The 21282-nt window shown below is 47.0% G+C and overlaps 8 protein-coding genes across 9 annotated transcripts; 3 read left to right on the top strand and 5 right to left on the bottom strand.

Moving 5' to 3' along the window:
- Positions 1 to 405: 405 nt before the first annotated feature.
- Positions 406 to 1792, bottom strand: FOIG_04551 (uncharacterized protein; the record flags this gene model as incomplete). The annotated part of the gene is made up of 5 exons (XM_031202820.1): positions 406 to 761; positions 808 to 938; positions 1016 to 1475; positions 1542 to 1578; positions 1634 to 1792. 5 exons carry the CDS (start codon positions 1790 to 1792, stop codon positions 406 to 408), a joined length of 1143 nt encoding a protein of 380 aa, XP_031068267.1.
- Positions 1793 to 3600: 1808 nt separating this feature from the next.
- Positions 3601 to 4505, bottom strand: FOIG_04550 (uncharacterized protein). Of its 2 annotated transcripts, none has more exons than XM_031202818.1 (2): positions 4235 to 4318; positions 3601 to 4181 (listed from the first exon to the last, which is right to left on the bottom strand). In XM_031202818.1, the coding sequence occupies exon 2, from the start codon at positions 4085 to 4087 to the stop codon at positions 3824 to 3826; it is 264 nt and encodes an 87-aa protein (XP_031068265.1). In that variant the 5' UTR covers positions 4088 to 4181; positions 4235 to 4318; the 3' UTR covers positions 3601 to 3823. The 2 variants fall into 2 exon arrangements, with proteins under 2 accessions (XP_031068265.1, XP_031068266.1); XM_031202819.1 differs by having other exon boundaries at positions 3667 to 3805; positions 3859 to 4505.
- Positions 4506 to 4747: 242 nt separating this feature from the next.
- FOIG_04549 (uncharacterized protein) lies at positions 4748 to 6713 on the top strand (the record flags this gene model as incomplete). The annotated part of the gene is made up of 3 exons (XM_031202817.1): positions 4748 to 5131; positions 5180 to 5566; positions 5616 to 6713. 3 exons carry the CDS (start codon positions 4748 to 4750, stop codon positions 6711 to 6713), a joined length of 1869 nt encoding a protein of 622 aa, XP_031068264.1.
- Positions 6714 to 11258: 4545 nt separating this feature from the next.
- Positions 11259 to 11865, bottom strand: FOIG_04548 (uncharacterized protein; the record flags this gene model as incomplete). Its single annotated transcript, XM_031202816.1, has 2 exons — positions 11259 to 11376; positions 11432 to 11865. 2 exons carry the CDS (start codon positions 11863 to 11865, stop codon positions 11259 to 11261), a joined length of 552 nt encoding a protein of 183 aa, XP_031068263.1.
- A 905-nt stretch (positions 11866 to 12770) lies between these two features.
- On the top strand, positions 12771 to 14054 carry FOIG_04547 (uncharacterized protein; the record flags this gene model as incomplete). The annotated part of the gene is made up of 1 exon (XM_031202815.1): positions 12771 to 14054. The coding sequence occupies one exon, from the start codon at positions 12771 to 12773 to the stop codon at positions 14052 to 14054; it is 1284 nt and encodes a 427-aa protein (XP_031068262.1).
- A 557-nt stretch (positions 14055 to 14611) lies between these two features.
- Positions 14612 to 16190, top strand: FOIG_04546 (uncharacterized protein; the record flags this gene model as incomplete). Its single annotated transcript, XM_031202814.1, has 5 exons — positions 14612 to 14643; positions 14701 to 14725; positions 14779 to 15565; positions 15617 to 15833; positions 15881 to 16190. 5 exons carry the CDS (start codon positions 14612 to 14614, stop codon positions 16188 to 16190), a joined length of 1371 nt encoding a protein of 456 aa, XP_031068261.1.
- A 33-nt stretch (positions 16191 to 16223) lies between these two features.
- Positions 16224 to 18030, bottom strand: FOIG_04545 (glutathione S-transferase). The gene is made up of 2 exons (XM_031202813.1): positions 17635 to 18030; positions 16224 to 17587 (listed from the first exon to the last, which is right to left on the bottom strand). Exon 2 carries the CDS (start codon positions 17573 to 17575, stop codon positions 16721 to 16723), a length of 855 nt encoding a protein of 284 aa, XP_031068260.1. The 5' UTR covers positions 17576 to 17587; positions 17635 to 18030; the 3' UTR covers positions 16224 to 16720.
- A 1248-nt stretch (positions 18031 to 19278) lies between these two features.
- FOIG_04544 (uncharacterized protein) lies at positions 19279 to 20973 on the bottom strand (the record flags this gene model as incomplete). Its single annotated transcript, XM_031202812.1, has 1 exon — positions 19279 to 20973. One exon carries the CDS (start codon positions 20971 to 20973, stop codon positions 19279 to 19281), a length of 1695 nt encoding a protein of 564 aa, XP_031068259.1.
- Between the last annotated feature and the right edge of the window lie 309 nt (positions 20974 to 21282).

Here is a 21282-nt window from a genome sequence, read left to right as displayed (position 1 = left end):
TATCTGGTCTATTTATGAAAGAATGATAAGCTCTCCACCATCTCAAGTGTGGAATGGGCTTTCAAGTCCATTGCGGCAAACAAGTGCCTTGTAACAGCTCGTTGGGGATTTTCATTCATAAGCAGTATGCCAAGGCACCATGATTGCTTTGACTCTCCACTGAGCCTTGTCGGGAAGCTTCTGATAAATAAGTGAGAATACACTAGCTGTATCCATTTATAAGACCTAACATGACAATTCTGACTGTTCTTGCTGGAAGAAAGACATTCTGTATCAATATGTGCGAAGTTTGGTATCTATCATTATACTTCATATCATACATTGCAAAGTCGCTATACCAGCCTGAAGAGGCTTCCTTCATTCTCCAACAGAAAAGAACTCCAATCCAGCTTCCCCCAAGATCCCCTACTCATAGTATATTCTTGTCTCATTCTTGACTTGAATGCCCTGTACACTTGTATTGTGTGCGTGGCTGTTAGGTCTCTCATCGGCGCAACTAGTGATGACAGTGTTGTGATTGGCGACACGCTCTGGGTAGCCATGAAAATTCATATCATCAGACGATCCGTCTTCAAGCTCGGCAAGCTGTCGCTGCGAACTATTGTCGTCGATTTCTTTTGTTCGAGTAACGTTGGTAAGCTTGATACCCCGGCTGCTAGTCAAGCCGCTGATAGGATTGGGACCAGTTGAGTTGGACTTCGATGAAAGTATCGAGCTCGAGATGACCTTGCGGAAGATAGGTCGGATGATAGGGAGACAAGCTGTCAAGGTTAGCAACAAGGTCAGTGGTCATGCTATGCTACTTACAAGAGATGATTGCGAGGTAGGCTTCTGTGCCTGCCCAGATAATGACTCCCCTAATATCCCTCGCCATTTCAGTCGTCTTGGGATTGAGGTTGATTGCTTCGATAAGCACAATGATCGAAGCTATACAAACGCTATAAGGGAGACCAAGTTAGCTTCCTACTAACACAAGGCAACCAGAGATGATGAGGTAAAGATGACCAAGACTTACAAGATACCAAACATGAACAAAGCGACGACAGCGATCTTCTGTCCCGGGCGAAGCTTGAGGCTCTTGACCTGAAATACAGGCAACGACAACACAGCAATCTCGAGCATAAGATGTACCAGCGTCGTACCAAACATGAACTTGGCAGGGTCGATGTTGCACACGGCGTTCTTGATGTTGTGGTTCCAGTAGGCTTCGACAGGTATGCAGTGGAAGATGGTCATGAAAGTTCGGATGGTGAGCCAGATCACAGTGCATCCCTGAAGGATACGGATTCCCATTCGGATGTTTGAGACACTGAATAGGCGCCAGTAGAAACCAAGGATAGCAAGCTTGGAGAAGCCAAGGGACATTGCGTATGTGAACTCGGCAATAAATAGACCGAATCGAGCGTACTCCTCAACTCTCTCGGCTGGTAGAGGAACGTCCGCCTTCACATGACCAAGACCCATTTTCACGGCCCCTGGAGAGAGATTAGCATGATGTGACTTGACAAGATCGATGAGTCTGAAGATGGTCATATACGTACAGTAAATCGTGAAGCCAAAGTAGAGAGAGGCAGAGATCTTGGGAGAGAAAGATCAGTAAGTGGATACCAACAGAGGGATAAGTACAACTCACCCAGGAGAGCATCGCGAAAAAGTCATCCCACCACAATGCGACGTGTGTAAGCCTTCGAGATATCAGACGACAGACCAAGAGAGCTGTGGCGACAGAATAGGTGATGATCTGAGAGCTCATCACCCCAGCATCGGGTGTGTAGTGTGTTGCGGTAGCCATTGTCGGTGAGTGAATGCAAAGAAAGAGTGGCAGAAGAAGATAAAGCAGAGGGATACTAAGACATATGATGTATCAGTACCGATGGGTCTGCCCAATTACCCGGTCGCTGGTAAATGGAGAAAGAGATAAACGAAAAAGAAAAAGTCCCGCAGGGCTGATATCTATAAGAATAAAATGGGAAGACAATCAAGGCACGAGATGTAATGAGGAAGAAGCTAAGAAATAGGATCTACAGCACTACAAAGACGAAGAAACAGGGGAAAAGGCATTACTACTCATTTTCTCGAACTGTCAGTGCACTAACTCAAGACCAACAGCAGAAAGACGGGCTAAAAACAGACGACGTCGTATTTAGACTGTAGATCTCACAGACCGTCTCCGGGGAACCTTGTCGATCGACATTGTGCCCAGGTAGGATGATATCCCTCCGGCACCTCTCATTCGTCATACGCCAGTTCCTGACGTCGTAACAAGTCCTGTGTCATATCCTGACTCCTCAGCGTAGGGGCTTCACCCTGGAAGAGAAGGAAAAACACAAACAGGGGGGATCCTCCGGATAAGGTTTGTTGTGGATTTGATGAGCCGTCAGGGGAGAATCTTGGCATATTGATCTGCTGGGAATCTCTTCAGCTGGGAATATCCGATAGAATGCTGACTTCCCGTACGCCACTGATGAGATCTCAGACATACACACTTTTTTCTGCCGGGGGGGTTTTGGCTTGGACCTACGTAGGAGGGATGCAGCCTTAACTGAAACGAGAAGAGTAATCAGTTCGTACGCCAGGGAAAATGCCGAAAGTTTAAATTGCTGTACGTAAACAGCTGTCGAGTAATGCTAGCGCCGTCTTGGCATATCGAACCCCTAACGGCATATGAAAGAGGGTCCGAGTCATAATCGACACGGGGGTTACCTTGGCTATGCTTGGCAATTATTGATGACCGAAGCTTCAGCTCGATTAGGATGACTTTAGGCTTCTTTGTGAAACAGCCATTACCGGTTCGTTCGCATGGGCTATCAAGATATCGGTAATCACTTCGTTGGTGTTGGTCAATCTCGAGTTCTTAGCTCGTTGTGTAGAAGATCTCTCAGTGAGGTGGAGACAGCCTAGGGGGAGCAAGAAAGCTTCCGACTTCTATGCTAAATGACAAAAGACTTTGATGAATTTTGGATAAACTTAGGTAGATTAGATATGGATATAGTAGACCTTTAGACTAACAATTTTGGCACCTTGATTTACCGTCGACGTTTCTTGCTCCCTGAGGAGCCTTTAAATCAGGCTGAAAGGGGAAAATGCCCGAAAGACATACAAGGAGCATTCAATAGGAGTATTAAAGTTCTATTTCATCTGGAAAGACGTTCTCAGTTCAAAATGTAGGCCTTGAACTTTGGACATGCCCAGTGAGTTGATAAACGCGTATAGCATCCAGCTAAGACCCTTGAGAAGGCCTTACTCTTGATCTAGCTCGCCATTTCACCTCTACAATAAGGCATTGGGCCACTGCTACAATTGGGCGGCAATTCGCTGCCTTATTTTCCAGCCCACAACCCATGTCGCTGGGATGTCACTGCCGGGGAGGCTAGGAAAGCTTGACGCCACAATTACTAAATGAAGATGGGGACTGAATCGTGTGAATAATGAAAACAGGTTGTCGGCCGGCGTGATGAAGATCCAGGATTTAACCTTTCTTCATTTGTAAATATGGTAAAAGATCGACATACTAATAGAGTACTTATGCTAGCTGAGGGTTCTAATGCAGTTCGTTGCAGAACCAACGCTCGCCGAGAACAAATTGGACCCTGATATGCCTATGAGAGATACAAGAATGTTATGTTGGTATCTGCTAGGCTGAATGATGATTCGGACATTAGATTGTCACGAGGATAGATGATCGACAGGGCTCAGACATGGTAGCATTCGTTGAGCATTCGAAGCTGTTGGCTGTGTAGGCTCTGTGCAACAAGAGACGCTACAGTATCTACCCGTCAAGGGGCCGAAAGGGGTTCCTGTAACCCTGTGTTTCATCTCAGCCTCAAAGTCCCGAAGTGTAACCCTCACAATTCTTACATTCTCGAAGCCTCTCGATGATGATGCCCCTAGCAGGCCGCCAAAAGACCTCCATAGGCTCATTAGGCCGTGGTGTTTTGAGACTCACTTCAACAGCATTAATGTCTGTGCTGTTACTGCTTTTTGGATAGTTCTTGTTCTCGAACCCAACGAATTCGCGGTCGTTTACCCTTGTAAAACTCAATATCTCAAGCGAAGTCTCATTTTCGAACAGCGCCTGGGAGATCATTTTGCCAAGAAAGTGCCAGATAGGGAAGGGATAACCATAGTCATGCTGAACGCCAATCTGAGAAAATACTTGTCGTTGTCGAGCGTCTGATACTCTTTTCAGCCGATCAGTTGCACGATTCTTCTCTGTACTGACAAAAGGGCTCACTGCAACACCACATGTGTCACGCAATCGGATTCGAAACTGTCGATGTAACGTTCCTCGCCCAAAAGTTCAACCTTTGGAATTTTCCATGACACAACAGCGTCACGGTATGGGACTTGGGCCGTTGATGAGTTCGAGGTGAGGGGTAGTTGGGGATTCAGGACCTGACTCGACAACGGTTGAATTCGAGGCCATTCTCTGAGCTTCGGTAGGAACACAAATACTAAGGGGTTGTTGTACAAAGATTTCGTATTCTGCCCCGAGCCTCTTTGGACTTTCACATATGTTACGTTGCGGGGGAAATTCGGTGGCTTTTGAAGTTTTGTCAAACTACTTGACTGCATACAGGGCGGCAAACACGGCCCGCCTATTGGCTGGCTCGACATCGCCATAGCATACTGAAAGTTGAAGTTCGCAACTTATAAACTAGTATTAGAACTCTCACTAAGAACATGGACATCTTTGAGATCGCAGCATCATACTCCCCTGGCTTGTCTCTCTCTTAACAAAGTCAATATGGGAGACCTCAACTCGTCAACTTTCATCCAACCGTGGAATGTTTCTATCGTTGATTACAATGGAACGGATCATTTGTGGTCAAAGCTTGCTCCATCATGGGTCGGCACTCCCAATGTCAGAGGCACGTTCGATATACTTGAAAGTTGCATCTTTACCCTCATCGCCTGCGTCTTCACGGCCCTTCATCTTGACGTAATTCCGAACCCCAAATGGCAACGGCTTCTGTTCGAAAAGGCAAAATGGGTCCTGTTAACTATCGTAATCCCAGAAGTCTCCATACTGACCGCTACTAATCAGCTTCTTGATGCCTGGATTCTCAAGTCGGGCCTTGAAAAGATACAGATACGACAGAAGTTAACGAAATCAAGTCCTGAAGCTGATGTAAGTCGCCTTCTGTGGTGCTTTACAACACTTGATAACAGTAGTTAGTTCGAGATTAACTTGAAGTATGCCTACTTTATCATCATGGGGGGACTTCGTTTCGACGTCAACGATATCTTGTCTATTCCGGATATCGACCCTACAGCTGAGAAGTTTTTCAAAGACCCCAAAAATGGCCGGAAAACCGTTCGTGCAGGTCCGCCTGCTATACTTTCACTAGCCAAAAATGGACATTGGATCAAAATCCAGGAGAATCAGATTGACGACAAGAGTAAAGCTAACATATTCCAGAAAGCACTTGTTCTTATTCAAGTGCTCTGGATGATTATGCAATGTGCTTGGAGGTTTGCATATGGATTTCCACTTACACTACTGGAAGTCCATACCATGTTACACGTTAGTTTTGCTGTTGTCCAATATTGTTTCTGGATCAAGGTTCATATATCTCCCCAAATCTCATTGCACTTAGCTGACAAGCGTACAGAAGCCTTTAGATGTCCAGGAAGCAATCGTTGTTCATCCGCATGGTTTCGAGGCCGAACTGGCCATTATGTTGCAGAAACAGTTCTACAGCAGGATGTCATACAGACTAGCCCTCTTCACTTCGCAACAAACCCCAGAACAGCCACCTCCACTAGGACCTTTTGGGAGACAAATGCGATGGATCGATCAAGCAGCGCCAGCACAAATGAAAGTTGGCGATATTCTTACGTCTGGGCTCGCTCTATACAGGACAGATGTCGCTGATGGTTGCTTTCCGCTCGAGAACATATGGGGTGCTACGACAGTGGTGAAACACAAAATCAGCTCGAAAACGACATCCCCGGATTTTTCTTTCGACCTCACAACTGAGTTCCTTAGGCGATGGGATGCCATTCTGTCCAAATTTCCCGACGAACAACGAGAGAACCTAGCTGAAACGTCGAGACAGTATCAAATCTGGAGAAGTGACGTTGAAGCCGGTATACCGGACCTCCCGGAGAGAGAGAAACGCATCCTTCTCCTTATGCGGCTAGATGAATTCAGGCACGAGCTGCTGTTAGATCGCGAGAGGGAATTTTGGGAGGGTAGAAGCATCTTCTCCCTAGATATTGCTCCACATTTTGAGACGCAAGGCTTTCGTGAGACATATGGTCCCATATGGAAGTTCTGGAGGTATGGCAAGGCATCACTCCTCGCTGCAATTTATTCTATTTTTTATGGCGGTTTTCACTTTGCACCGACATTTCTGTTCAAGTTCCCTTCATACATTGAGGAACTCCTATGGAAGCTAAGCTGTTTGTTTATCGCAGGCGCGTTGCCTCTTTATTTTACTATATCAGGCTTGATCTGGCTCAGCATTTGGTGTCTGTTTCTCAACGAGTCTTATGTTCTCGTCTTCCCACAGCACACACCTGAATCTCTCAAGAGGATCATAAGAAAGCTCGCCAAGTTCTATTGCATATACTTGCTATCTGTTTTAGGTATCGTATATGTTCTCTCAAGGGCCTTCATTGTCGCTGAGATTTTTGCGAGCCTGCGGTATTGTCCCGTTGGAGTTTTCATCACCTTTCAGTGGTTGCAGCTGTTTCCTCATTTTTAGTTGTGTTCTTGGATGCTGTTTCTCTTACTTGTTCGAAACTATATGGACGTTATTCCTAACAAAGATGGCCGCTCGAGAGCTTTGTACCTGACTGCGGAGGCTTCATGATGCAATTCATAGCTTTGCTAGCTCATCACAAAATGATGGGCTCTTGGCTCGATATACCAGCCACGGAGACATGGATCATAGTTCATCGGGGTATTCAAACTATAGTAGTAGAACATGATGCGTCATTGATCAATTGCAAAGAGGTTATAGGCAGCGCCTGAATCAATTCCCAAGTCACCGGTGCACGGAGAACATAGTGACAATCGCGTCCAATATTCATCTTTAAGGCATCTGGAGAATAGGGAAGAGAGAAATATACTGGGATGTGTTCATATTGCCACTGTCTTTGTGATCTAGTAGCTGTCCTTCTTCGAGCTAAGAGTCATTTTTACAAAGGTAGTGAGACTCGAACAGGGTATGTGTGAGGTTGCAATCCGGATCATCGATCTTTATAGAAATGATAGGGATGAGTTCCAAATTGGAGACCGATTACTCTCATCTGTTCCACTGACGTGCTGCGGCAGCTGAGATGTTGTGATCAGGGAAGTGATACAGGCGTATCGAGACCTCAGATAGTTCTGTCTCCATCGTCAGACAACGGTTCAGAAAAGCAGACAATGCGTCTGTAAAAAATTGAGCGGCGATAGACCTGTCGTTATACGGAAGTTTTGGCTTGCATGCCTTCAAAACGCCACGAACAACATAGGTGCCCACACGCTCAGGTTGAGCCTCAGGGTAAAACTGGCCTAATGCGCTGATCCAAGACCTGCCAAATACGATGAGCCACAGAGATGCGCTCGACCTTCTAAATAATGTCGCCTAGATGCTGTGTGGCGTTCTGCCGCAGTTCGTTTCTGAGAGGTGCTTTCCTTACGCCTCATTGATCTAAGAGGACAACACGATATATGTCTGAATTGAAGAACTTCTTTTGTTTCTGGGAGGATCTGGGACCTCCAGGACCTTACTACGGGTAGAAGAATGTGAAATATGATCAGTGATCATTTGAAAGAGGGCAACATGATCAGGCAGCACTTGACCCGAGCATGCATGCTGATCTCACCCTGCAAGCGGCTTAATACCAGCAAAGCCGTCTTCCCTTCCTTACTGTTCGTTGTGAGTAAATCCTGTGAGTATATTCAGCCTTAAGGTGCTCTTTGTCAAGTACCACGCCGTGGTGGTGGGCATACTCTCGGCTTGACTAGTGAGTGTCATGGTTGAGGGCAAAAGCTGGCAATTACTGCTGACAAGGAAGAACGGATCAGTGAGAACTCGATGAACCTTCGATACCAACCCAACAGCCTTCCTACCCACTGAGACGCAAGATTATCGTCTTTGATACTTCGATTCACTCTGTGTCCTCCTTCATATTACTAAAATACTAAAGGTTATTCCCCATTTTGTAAGAGTGCCGATACTAACAAGATTCAAGGGGATTGCCTGGTGTTTCTTAGCGGCCATGGCCCACTGTAACACGCTGAACAGGCACAATAATTACAGGCCCACAGCCATGAATAGCGTATGCTGCCACTTAAACGGCCGACCGGAAGCGCGCTGTCAATAACGGAAGTCATACCAACGTAGTCTGGTGACATTCTTCAGTACTTTATTTGAGAAGGGAAGACGGTTTATAGTTGGAGTCTATTGACTTCTTGGATCCGAAGATGAGGTTACGCCTGAAAGAAAAGGTTGCGTATTGGGGAGAAGTGAGTCCCGTCAAAATGCTAACCCAACTCGTGCCAAATCACACGCCAGCAGATGACGTCCATGACTAGATGATGGGCAACCAATAGAATCGTCTGTGGTTCATCAGAGTACCGAAACCCTTCTACCGCAAAGACAGGATCATCGACAATCTCCATTGATCCTGTCGCTTGTTCACTTTAATTTGCAATGTTGGGTGGTCCACAAACTTGTGAACTTCCAACACAAACGAGTTGGAGTTTGTGGCTGCAAGGTATTGGCCACAACTGTGAGAACCCTCATTCTTGTGAAATAGATCAAGAAACCTGCCATGTCATGCTGCGAGACTCGAGAGCCTCAGGAAGCTCTAGATTGATTGTGTACCTCTCCAGCTTGGTTAGTAACTGAGTGTGTAATTCTTTAAACCCTGAAGGTTACCGTCGACGAGTATTTGCTGAACTGGTGTCCACAACTTGAGCCTTTCTTCTTATTCTCGTGTCAGTAAGCTATCGATAAGTATCACCGCTTCAGTAAACCTGCGTGTCTGAGCTATGAGACGAATGGTTGGAACCTTATGAATGTCGGCGACTTTGACAGAGATATTCTGTGAGAGCCAACGGGAAATCACATGCATAGCAGCGATCGAGTCGCCACCCAGACGTGTTAAGTTCGAGTATAGGCCAATATTGGTGATAAGAAGATTCAAGACTTGACTCCAGATCTTCGTATTCTTAAGAATTCTGGTTTCAATTCTGGTCTGTAATGTAAAAAAAAAAAACAAGGTTCCAGTCTAGTCAAGTCGATTCACTCGGCCGGTGTGGCCCTCGGTATGTGAGATCTTGGAACAACCTCGAAGAAGCCAATCGGTACCGTCGAAAAGAGGCTCTGTTGTTTCAGTGGGTTCGTTGGTGTAGCCCTGGTCTCCTCTAGGGCCCAGAAGTCACAGCTCCCCTGTTTCCCCAATAGGTGCCAGGTCAGATCTGTCTAGCTTGAAGTTCCATATACAAGATGTGAGACCGGTACCAATGCTGTCGTAGGGCTCTATGGCTCGCTAAGATGTGAGGTTATTGCAATACTGATGGTTGAGCACTTGACTGGACCGAAGACGTTGATTATTGTTGCATAAGTTGACAATTCTTTCATCACAGCGGATCCCAGGTGCTCTTCATCTAGGAGAAAATGTGCAAAGGACGGAAGAAAACTTGGGAACTGACCGGGAAGCAGCAACAGAATGACTCATGGCATCGTAGATGGCTTGCTGCTTGTTAAGTGCTCCTGCTAAGTCTCACTTTCGTCCTCCATCCGAGGGTATGCACAGACAGCTTCCAACGGTCAACAAGTGTATCGATTTACACCAGGAAGCGCCAAATGCGTATACGGTTATGTCAAAGGTTGCATCCAACTCTCTGGAATTTGAGTGTTATTTGCTGGACTGCAACTGCGCTACCGTAATTCAGCAACGATAACGCTTGTAACAGAGTGGATAATAGGCTTCCACTGACGGACGACTCGGGTCCTGTAGACTGGTACTCGACCAGAGGCGTGTAGTCTTCGGCCTTCGGCGATGTGCGGTTTCGGTATGCTGGTGACGAGCGGGTTCGTCGCTTGTCGGAGAGGGCTGTCCTGGTATGTTTCGATACTGCCAGATGGATTGATATTGTGGCATGTAGTGAGTCTCCAGCAGAATTCCAAGTAACTAGATAGTAACAGCTAGCCGGAAAAAAAGGCGTATGTGTCGCGATGCTTTGTTTGAAGGGTTCTCTTGAAAGAGGTATATTGACGCCCTCCGCTCGGAACTTGACACTCGGCATCCGGTGGATTAATAGGGTGATAATATGTTAGCTTGGTTGATAGATATTGTATGCTGTTGATGGTCTTGATGTTTGATGGATTTTTACGATGATTTGGGAGCTCAGCTGTCTGGTTGTGGCCGATAGAGAGTGGATGGTACTGGTTTGAATCTTGCGTAGTTGAACTATTCTGTAGATTCAAGGCCTTTCTTTGTGTTGAGACCTGAGATCGGAAGGGTTGAACTGTCCGCCTTGCGATGTTGACATGCATGAAACTGCTTTATGGTTAAAAGGATGGATAGCGTATCGAGGTAAGGCGCGCAACGCAAGCATCAGCTGCCGGGTCCATCAACTCAGAATAGCACTGTCAAAAACACACTTCAGGGGATATCGCATCAGCCGTTCCATGTATATCAGGCCGAGTTCGTCTTGGCCTCCTTGAAATGAAGGAGTTTATCGTCGACACTACGTAGAAGTGCGAACTCATCGTCGACGTTTGACTTGGTCGTTGTCATCGATCCAGGTGTTAAGGGAGCCGTCCATCAGCGGGCCTCGAGACCTTTAAACAACACTGGATGCGACCTAGTCACGTGGGTTTTGTACGTTTTCCTTCGCAGTATGTTACGAGTGATCTTTTCCTCGGGTTCCTTGCGTTGTCCTTCGCCTCGTGACATCCTCTAAAATTCGTCTCGGAAGGGAGCCGTCCATCGGCGGGCCTCAAGACCTTGAGAGATCGAAAATTGTCGGAATAGCCATGGGTTCCTTGCGTTTTCCTTCGCTTACTTGACCGGATCGTAGTGATGAACCGAGTTCTAAAAAGGGAGCCGTCCACAGGCGGGCCTCAAGACCTTGAAAGAACAAGGTCACCAGTCGATTGAGTCAAGGGTTCCTTACGTTTTCCTTCGTATAAGGAATAATACAACACCCACTTGTGTCCTAGTGGGTGACGCGGCGACGGCGTATCTCCAACACCACTAGTCGGGTCGAGCCTCTAGAGAGAAGGGGACCATAGCTCAGCTATCTCCACCTAATGGACAGCGGCACGGTGTGCCAACCGAGCGTATCCCTCATGCTGCCTTCGGGACGCAAGGGTATTGTAACCCCATACCCACTTCTTGAGAAGGCGATGATGCTTCTCTGCTTGCCTTTAATAAGATTAGTAAGCTGTCAAATTCTTAAAATGAGATTTGGAGTACTTACTCGATAGCAAAATGGGCCGCGTCTTCCGCATGGTTAGCCACCCTCTTGCGCTCCTGCAATGGGACCTCCCCATTTGCCAGGAAGCCGGGCAACCACTGTAAATGACCCCGAAAGGTCCAAACAGGGTTGGGGCCATCAACCAATGCCGCGACCCTTCGCCGGTATGCCTCTGCCTCGTCGTTCTGCCATTTCTGCATCAACTTGTGCTGACGCCTGGCCTCCCCGAACCTGCGTCTTCCCGCAATTCTCATCCCGTTATGCCGAAGTAGGTATCTGGTCGGGGTCACAGAACGCCGCAGGGTATGGACCCTGAGAGCCGTAGCTCGGCCGCGGATCGCCTGTCGGCGAGTGAGAGGGAGAGGGAGGGCGGACGCCTCAGAGCTGGGGATGGCCAGTCCCATGGCAGCCAAATGGGCATGGTCGGCGGCGTTCATGGTGATGATATCGATATGCTATCTACAGGAGGATATTTGTAATTATCAAGTAATTAGTTTGATAATAAAATCCCAAAAAGAAAAGAAATCCAAAAACTCACGATGTTAATAAGATGATGATGATGACGAAAGAGAATTACATTCTATCCTGGTATTGCAATAATAAAACAAGTTATGTTGTACCTGCCTCAATTACTGGATATTTGATAGACTACCTAAGTTAGGTACGGCGAGCAGCTACAGTTACCTCCAAGCTGTCTTATGTACCTTATGGAAAGGATGTCCCGACATTTAGGTTCTCATTACCAGATGCAAGAGCACACTCCTCCGAGGGCAAGGTCCTTCTCCATCTTATTTGCCCTCAGTTATGGCTAAAGAGTCATAATCTAGCTTCTTATCTTATTAGCATTTATGCTATAGCAATTGGTCAGGCATTGTGATTTAATGACCAAGTTATGGGCTAGATGTGTTATTTGCAGTTGAGACCTGTGGCTGAGAGCTTATATCACGATACAGAACTTAAGAGTCCACTTTTGTCAGATCATTGCATGTCAATTCTGGTGGAAGCGTTAATGAGGCCCTCTCTCTATCACCTGTCAACAATTTGTGATCAAGAAGCAGTTTCTAACTTACTGATCAACGCACCACATGTAGAAAGAAAGTTATATTTGACGGCAAAGTTTATCACGAGCAATATCTTAAACTAAGACTACTCTCTGTTCAAGATTCAGGCTTATGACTGGATGTTGGTCTTCCCACTGAACCTTAACACCAGAAATGACTCATTTGACAGTCTTTGGCTTCCTACTCTGCCACTGGAGTTGGGTATAAATACCCACATAGTCTCCCCCCTCTCTTTTCTTAGTCTCTCATTAACGCAGACGACCACTGAGGACCAAAAGGAAATGGCGCTCGCTGTAACAGATCCCTTCATCAAGCTACCACCGGAGCTACGTATCCAGGTTCTCGTATCGACTCGCTGCAAATCGTCGATATCACGGATAATTCAAGCCTCTCCCACCATGCTGCAACAATATCTCGCACACAAGAATTCTATCTTACGACAAGTGCTTGCCGCCGAATTTGACTCGGAGATGATACAAGATGCTATGGCTATTTTGTCGTTTCCAAGTCGTCGGGGTTCTGGTGATAGTCCTCGACACAAGCACCGTTCAGAGCTTATTCGTGCACATTTGCGGGCTTGGTCAAATTCTCAGCTGCCCGATCCTCTCAAGGGTAAAGACGACCACCTGGTGGTTCAGCTCAATAAATTACATGGTCGAATTCTTCTTTTCGCCGAGGACTATATCACCAAAGCTACCGCTTCTTTTCCCCCTCAGGAATATCTTTGTCTACCACAAATCCAGCCGCCATCAACTGAAGGACATCTTATGTTCAAAGGCCTCAAGGTAGCACCGCGATTCAATTCCGCCAATCTCACATCCTCAGAACGGAAAAGGTTTGTCAAAGCATTTCTGGTGTATGATCTACTATGCAAGACCAGCAACGTCACCCATATTCCCAGCAAGCTACGGCTACGTAAAGTCAGCAACGCCGAGTACGAAGCTGTCGGGTGTGTCCACAGCTACGTCTGTTCCCTATACGGGGCAATGCTAGCCCAATGCAACAATGCTTATCTCCCAACCGCTTTGGCGGCGCCTTCATTACGAACTCAGCTATTCTTTCCCATTCCCGACGCCCTTTTTTTTGATGCGAACGTCTACGCGCCTAATCTTCGTTTGCTCTCTCGCGACCTTGGCGATGATATTGGGGCCGGTTTCTCAACGCTTGGGCTCGATCGTCTCACCAATTTCCTTCGCTACGATATGGCTAAGCCAGATGAAAGGAAAGCACTCGACAAGAAACTCAAAGATGTCTGGAAGTTTGGAGCCCCTTCTATCTCCTCTACGTGGGACATGCACTTTATGCTGTTACTCGTATCCAAGCAAAAATACAAAAATGGTTGCGAATCATCTTTATACAATCAGCTCTCTTTGAAGCCCAAGGAGAAACTCAGGTACAAGATCGGTCAGCAGCGCGCTTGGGTATTCTTTGATGACAGTCGCTTTTACCCGCCAGAGAGCACCGAACGACCAACTTTTCCATCAGAGAGGTTCCTCGCGGAACAACCGATTAAGAAAACTTTTATTAATGATTGGTTTGATAGTCTGAGAAATGAGAAAGGTTAACGACGATGCTAACGATGGCATGACGAGCATATTCCTACCGATGATTCAAAGTTATCACATCCAATAGTGGAAGTACGTATTCACTCAGGAGAGTGGCATGCCAATTCTGGTGAGATGCAGGTCTTGGGAAGTGAGGCTTCAAAAAGAAATGTGATGGTCAACGTCTTGACTCATATTTAAAAATAATATGACACTGAAAATAAGATAAAATGATAATCAGAAAGCCATTGATCATCTAATGATCATTGATATTTCTTTTATAAATAGTTGCTTGAATTTGAAATATGTTACAATTGATGTGTATTTATTAATACTCAACAAAACCAATTTTGCTGACGGAGTTCTCTAGGGTAGGCAACGGTTGGTAGTTGGCAATAGAGCACAATCCTGACCCACACATCCAACTTGCATTTAACCTTCCAGCCGGCTCCGGACTCTCCCAACCCCCTCCCCAATGTTGGGCTGATATCTCGCAACAGCCTTAGGCGGTGCCTAGTCGGTATTTGAACCTGGCATCATAGGACCCTGCCAGCTAGTTCTTTTTAGCCTGAGCCGATATGAACCCCGCAACAGGGAAGCAAGAACTCTCGTGAGACTTTGAACAAGCGCGTCACCAAAGATATCCTTCACTGACACGAAACCCTAGTTGCAAACGTTGCCGATACCGAAAGGTAACTTCATGTCACGATGTCCGGATGAAATGGTGCAAAGTTGACGGCGCTAGTTGAGATGCACACGAACAGTCCCATGCACCAATTGTGCAACTGCTGGTGCAGGCTGCGAGTATGAAAAGATCGACAAGAGACGAAACCCACCATCTTCAGAATACACGATTGGTCTACGAAATAGAGTTGCTTCATTAGAAGCCTTTATACAGGAGTTGAGAGAAGCTTCTCCCGCTCGTCGAGATGAAATGCTTGGGCCCGCGGCTTACATACAGAGTATATCAAATATTTCAACCGCAGGGTCGTCTCGTGCCATCCAAACTGATACTACAGCTCGAGCACTTTTGAAACCAGACGCAGAAGGATCACTAGTCTACCATGGCGCGACCAGCATCTTCAACAGTGATCTTCTCTCCACAAGCGAGAGCTATCCAAGCCCAACGCAGAGTCTGTACGCAGAGTCCAACTTTGACCATGTTATGGATCACTTCGGCATCAAGTTGGAGGACGACACAGTTTTCAAAGCACTGCAGCAGTTCTTTCGCTGGCAGTACCCCCACTTTATGTTCGTTTACCGAGAGGCGTTTCTAAGAGACCATTTTGGTGAGCGTAAAGGCTGCAAGTACTGGTCATCTGCACTTCTTCTGTCTATATGCGCATTGGGCCTCCTTATGTCAGAGACTGAAGGGGAGCGGAACCTGAGTGAGCAGTTCTTCCAGGCGGCTGAGAGTATCGTGATGGTATCCGGCCTAAGCCGTCCTTCGATCCCCACCGTCCAGTCGTTCTTATGCTTAGCATTTTTTGAAATTGGTAGAGGGAACGTGTCCAAGGGATGGGCTTTCTCAGGTATGATATACTAAATGCTCGTATCAAAAGGTTGGTTTTAACAAAAGACAGGTATCGCGTTCCGTATGGCCCAAGACTTGGGTTTTCAAAGTGATCCTATGAACTGGCTGCCACATGACTCGACCATTATATCAAGCGAGGATATTGAGATCCGTCGCAGAATCTATTGGGGCTCATACATATCAGACAAACTAATAAGCTTGATACTCGGGAGACCCGTACAACTGGCCTTCGATAGCGCTGAGGTCGATCTGCTGGAGTTCATAACGTAAGACAGTCTCCATTCCCATCTTTCAAAACAACTAACGAAGTCAGTGACGGTCCCGGAATGGAGTATTGGCGCCCTGTTGGTTTCGGAGATGACCCAGAAGAGCTTCGGGTCTTGTCGAATATACCATATCTCAAAGAGCAGATTCGTCTGTACAGAATTGTTGAGAAAATGATGACGACAGTATTTTCTCCACGGACGCCTCGAACGCAGACAGACGTATTTACGCGCCAGACGCTGCTTGACAATCTCAACCTCGAGCTTCTACAGTGGAGGGACGCACTGCCCGCTTTTGCGAAGTGGAATAAGTGGTCGACGAGTGTGACAATAACTCCCGCGGTGGCCACACTCCAGTAGGCCTCCAATGCTCCAAATAGGATTACATGACTAATCGTTATTATGAAGCCTTCTTTATAGCAGTATTCGTATTGCCTTGAACTATGAGTCGGCCACCACTAGTAACGTTGCCTCGGCCCGAGAAGCTGCACTTCTGTCTTGCACTACGGCAGCTCAAGATATCCTTGCTCTGGTTCGGGTTTATAAAATGCAATACGGGCTTCGTCATGCACCACTCATATTGATTTACGCATCCATACAAGCCTCGAGGTCTATCGAGAAGTTTGGTATTCCGGAAGAACAGAGCTACCTGGTTGGCTGCTTGGCTGAGTGCTCTCACACTTGGAGCATTGCTGGTCAAGTACAAGGCCCGATGCCAGCAGTGAACGTTGACGCTTATCATGAACTGGTGTAGGAATACGGCGGTTAAGGAAGTCATCTCATTCACTAATGCCTAATCGCCAAGTAGATGTTGAACATCATATGTAGACAAAGCAATATCATGTTCATCACTGCTGGTTTCATATTTCAGTGACCGCCATACTTCGTGATCAGGCCGAAAGCCTCTCCCCCTCCTCTAACTCGTGGATCAACACCAGAGGCCCCTTGGGAACAATATCCGGCCCAGTGATACCAAGAACTCTCCGTCTCGCGTTCGCATAACCGGTCTTGTACTTCTCAAGCCAAGGCTCCGAAGTCTTTCGAAACGCGCCATGAGTTCTGAAGCTATTGTCCCAGTAAAGCCTCCTCAGCCAAAGATGCAAATTCGGATAGTGATCCCTGATGGTTCCAAGGTTGCACATGAAAATAGGGACGTACCCAACGTCGAAACGGAGGATGGTTGGGAACAGACGGATGTCAGCCTCAGTGATGGTCTTGCCGAGAAGAAAGGGTCTATTGTCGAGGATTTTCTCGAGTCGATCGAGTGACTTGAAGACCTTTACGACGTTTTCTTCATATGCAGCTTGAGACGTTGCAAAGCCGGTCTTGTAGACTCCGTTGTTGACAGTGCCGTAGACCCATTCATTGATCTCATCAATCTTATCTCTCAAGCGCTCTGGGTAGAGTTCTCGTCCAGGTTTGTGACTTTCACGATCTTCCTCGGGAAGAAGGTGGTCGAACTCTGTGTAGAGCATCCGAATGATGTCGCTCGACTCGTTGTTCACCATGGTGTGGGTCTTCTTATCCCAGAGGACGGGCACTGTGTATCGACCCTCATAATTTGGGTTGGCCTTGAGATAAAGTTGCTTCAACGTGTCGAGCCCATAAAGCGGGTCCTTAGGGAGGACACCATACTTGGCTGCTTCTGGGCTGTCATCGAAAAACCAACCATCTTTACCCATAGTGAGCGAGCAGATGTACAAGTCGATTATATTCTCGAGTTTCTTGAGGCTTCTCACGATCATGGCGCGATGAGACTATATCTGTCAGTGATGGTATGGGCTCAGCCGCAGTAGTGACCTACCCATGGACATCCTGGGCTCAGATAAAGAGCATAGCGGTCTTTCTCGGCCGGGAACTGAGAATCTGGCTCCTGTGATACGAAGCTGCGAAAGGCACTGTCAGGCCGAATGAAAGAGCCGTCCTTGTTTGGCTTGAGCCTGATCTCGTCCGGCTTGGATGAAGTTAGTCACTAGGCTCTTGCTATGATAACACGAAGGCTTACCAGGTCACCCATATTTCTAATACTTAATAGAGAAGAGGTTGTAGAGGAAAATTAACTAGAGGAGAAAGAACGAATAATATTATGCTTTGATAGGAGATGTGCCGTATATGGTCTGAAACTCAAGATACACAAAGATTGAGGTGTCATGCCAACTCTTTTGTAGAAAACGGGTGTACGAGCAGGTATTAAGTCTTGCCAGGCTTGATATATAAGCAAATATTGCCATGATATCTAATCGACCAAACATGATTGATAATCACGTCACCAAACTCGGCAGCTTATGGTGACAACCGCGCGGCAAAGCGGGCAACTATAAGTAGTGGGGCCAGAATACGGTATCAACTACCAAGCAAGCAAGCAAGCATCATCTTCAAGCAACCTTTTATTATTATGTTTTTTTATTTTATATACTTGCTAGTAGTCTAAGTCTATTAAACTTATACTAAATTATACTAAGTTTACCTAAGACCTTTCATTACTTAGGATAGAGATCCTAAGTCTTTCCGTCCTATGTTTTTAATTGAACAAATTCAAGTCTGAGCTGGAAATATCCGACGAACTCTCCGATCCTTCTCTCTTGATAGTTGACGGTGGTACACAAGGCACAATCTTGTCGGGATAGCAAATGTCGCAGGACTCATCACCATCGCACCTCCGTGCCAACGGTGTACGCGGTCGAGGCGTGCATGGCCCCGTTGTCCTACGTTTTTGCCGCATGTGTCGCTTGTACCAGGTTATAGTCGATGTACCATATCGTAAGCTTGGCAACATCAAGAAGGTAGCTGATCATGTCTTGAAAATCTCCGCGAGACATCTACAATCCTATATGTTTGCAGTGGACCGTACGGCTTTCGAGGATATCCATAATTGAAGAATCATAATCCATTGCAATGTTGCTCCCACCGAAACAACATCTCATTGGTCGAAGAGGCACAGCGCAGGACAGCCCCCAAGACCTAAGATCAGGGAAAAGTCGATCGAAGGAATTTTTACAGACATTTTTAAAGTGGTGAAGAGTTTTGGGGCCAAACAGGGTGTAGTAGAACACATTTGACACGTATTGGAACGAGCCCGCTTAGACCACCGAAACATGGGAATGATGATCAATTTAGTGTGCTCTGCAAGCACAGCATGGAAAAAGTAAACATTAACAGGGTTGGAAGCCAGAACTTGTTTCCTGTCAGAATGACGAAACCACCAACAGGGTTGCATTCAATTTCCTCGAATCCAGGCTCTCTATATTCGAAGCGCGTCTATCAACTCGCCCAATGGTACTTGTTTCATTGCATGGCTATTCCCAAGTGTTTCATACGGAGCCCGTCATCGGGTCAGCATCCTCGTCCTCACCAAGCCACCACACAAACATTGATCACCATGCACGCAAGTGGGCATCATGGATGACAAGACATGGAAGGAAGTTTCTGACCAAGCTAACAGGGCAGTCTACTCAAATACAAATCCCTCGTAACCATTCTCAGAAGACTTGTCAAGCAACTCTCTATACAGCGGAATACCACCCGGAAAGTTCAGCGCCTCTCTCGGCTTCCCATCAATATTCGCGCCCATATAATACGAATTCGCCATCGGGAAGAGTGTTTCCGCCGTCATTTCGTTCACCAACTCTCTATACCTCTCCTGTCCCTGTACCGTCGCACGCATACGCTGCTTTCCAGCCTTCCTAGCACTAGCGACCGCCTGAACGATCCAATCCCCCTGGATTTCAACACAGGTTGGACCGTTGGACAAAGCTGTTGGACCTTGGGGCCCGTACATGAAGAACATGTTGGGAAAATCGGCTGTCATCAGACCGAGGTTCGTCCATGTTCCATTTGACCAGTTCTCTGAAAGAGTCTTGCCGGCGCTGTTAAGGATGTTTATAGCTTTGAGGCCTCCTGTGATAGCGTCGAAGCCAGTGGCGAGAATAAGGGCGTCAATCTCGTAGGTTGTTCCATCTGCTGTGACGACGCCATTGGGAAGGATCTTTGTCACCGGGGTCTTGTTCACATCGACAATGCTGAAGTTGTCTTGATCGCAGACTTGGTAAAAGTTGCGAAAGAGGGCTGGACGCTTAGTGCCGAAGGGATGAGGCGCTTTCAAGGGTGCAAGCATCTCCCTCTTGGTGGGGTCTCTAATCACGCTTCGGATCTTGTTGGACCAGAAACTATAGGCCTCGCGATTGGCATCAAGATTCGTCAAGAGATCCCCATACGCACCGGTCCAGAAGTGAAACCCGCCTTTATCCCATTTGTCCTGGAAGAATGCTCTCCTTTCTTCGGCGTTATGAACGAATGTACCCAGGTCAGACGGGCTAAAGTCATAGCCTCCCTTGCTGAGAAGCCTCGCCTCATACTTCTCGGGGTACGAGTTCTTTTCGAAATCTTGTTCCTCTTTGGTGAGCTCGGCTTGGTTAAGTGGGAGAGCCAGATTTGGAGTGCGCTGGAAGAGAACCAGCGACTTGGCCTGGGGACCGACTTCTTGCACAATCTGAACACCTGTGCTTCCGGTGCCAACGACTGCTACACGCTTTTCACGCAAGTCCACGCCATCGCGTGGCCAGAAGCTCGAGTGGTGTATAACGCCCTGGAAGTCATCCAAGCCGGGCCAATCGGGGAATGATCGCTTGGCGGCGAAGCCCACAGCTGGGACAAACCAGCTTGCCTCAATTCTAATATGCTTGTCGGTCTGGATTGTCCACTTATTTGTGGCATCATCAAAGGCGGCGTCTGTAACCTTGGTGTTGTAGATGACGTCCTTGCTGAGATCAAGCACCTTGTCGACATGTTCAAAGTACTTCTGAAGCTCAGTCGCAGTCGGGAGCTTCTCAGTCCAGTTCCAAGTCCTCCATACCTCTTCTATCGAGTACTCGTATAGAGGAACTGGTGTATCGACCCTGGCACCCGGGTAACAGTTCCACTGCCAGACACCTCCGAGACCTGAGGCAGCTTCTATAATGACAGCGCTAAAGTTTTGTTTTCTGAGCTTGTGCAGGAGATAACAACCTGAGAATCCACCTCCAATGATTGCGACATCGACTTTGCGACATTGGGGCTTGGTAGTGCCATGACCGTTGACAGCGTGGTTGGGAACCGTGTCAACAATGTCACGGGCAAAGCCTGAGCTCACAGTTGCAGAAGGCATAGCGATTGGAGAACAAGTGAATTGAAGTACGAGATCAAATGGTGGAGATAGATGGCTTTACAATTTCACTTTCAACCCCGATTAATTTGCGATTTACAGCCATTTAATACTGCTCCTTGGTTCATTGCACTGCCATTAACAGCGTAGGTTCGCCAAACCATATCGGGATAAATACCTGAGTACCCTTCCGCAATTATGGTACGTTCTGGATATGTAAGTAGGTATATACGCAAATTCGCTCATGCTCGAGATCCGTTTATCCGCTTTATGGGCAAATGGATTTATCACAAATGTTGATTGCATGATACA

Source organism: Fusarium odoratissimum (genome assembly GCF_000260195.1).
Source record: "Fusarium odoratissimum NRRL 54006 unplaced genomic scaffold supercont1.5, whole genome shotgun sequence".
NCBI lineage: Eukaryota > Fungi > Ascomycota > Sordariomycetes > Hypocreales > Nectriaceae > Fusarium > Fusarium odoratissimum.
Note: the sequence above shows the minus strand (reverse complement) of the source record. Positions and strands in the feature narration are given on the sequence as shown.

Bases quoted from the DNA above. Each gene is read 5' to 3' on its own strand.
- FOIG_04550 (XM_031202818.1), bottom strand. From the start codon at position 4,087: ATGATCTCCCAGGCGCTGTTCGAAAATGAGACTTCGCTTGAGATATTG.
- FOIG_04545 (XM_031202813.1), bottom strand. From the start codon at position 17,575: ATGATCGTGAGAAGCCTCAAGAAACTCGAGAATATAATCGACTTGTAC.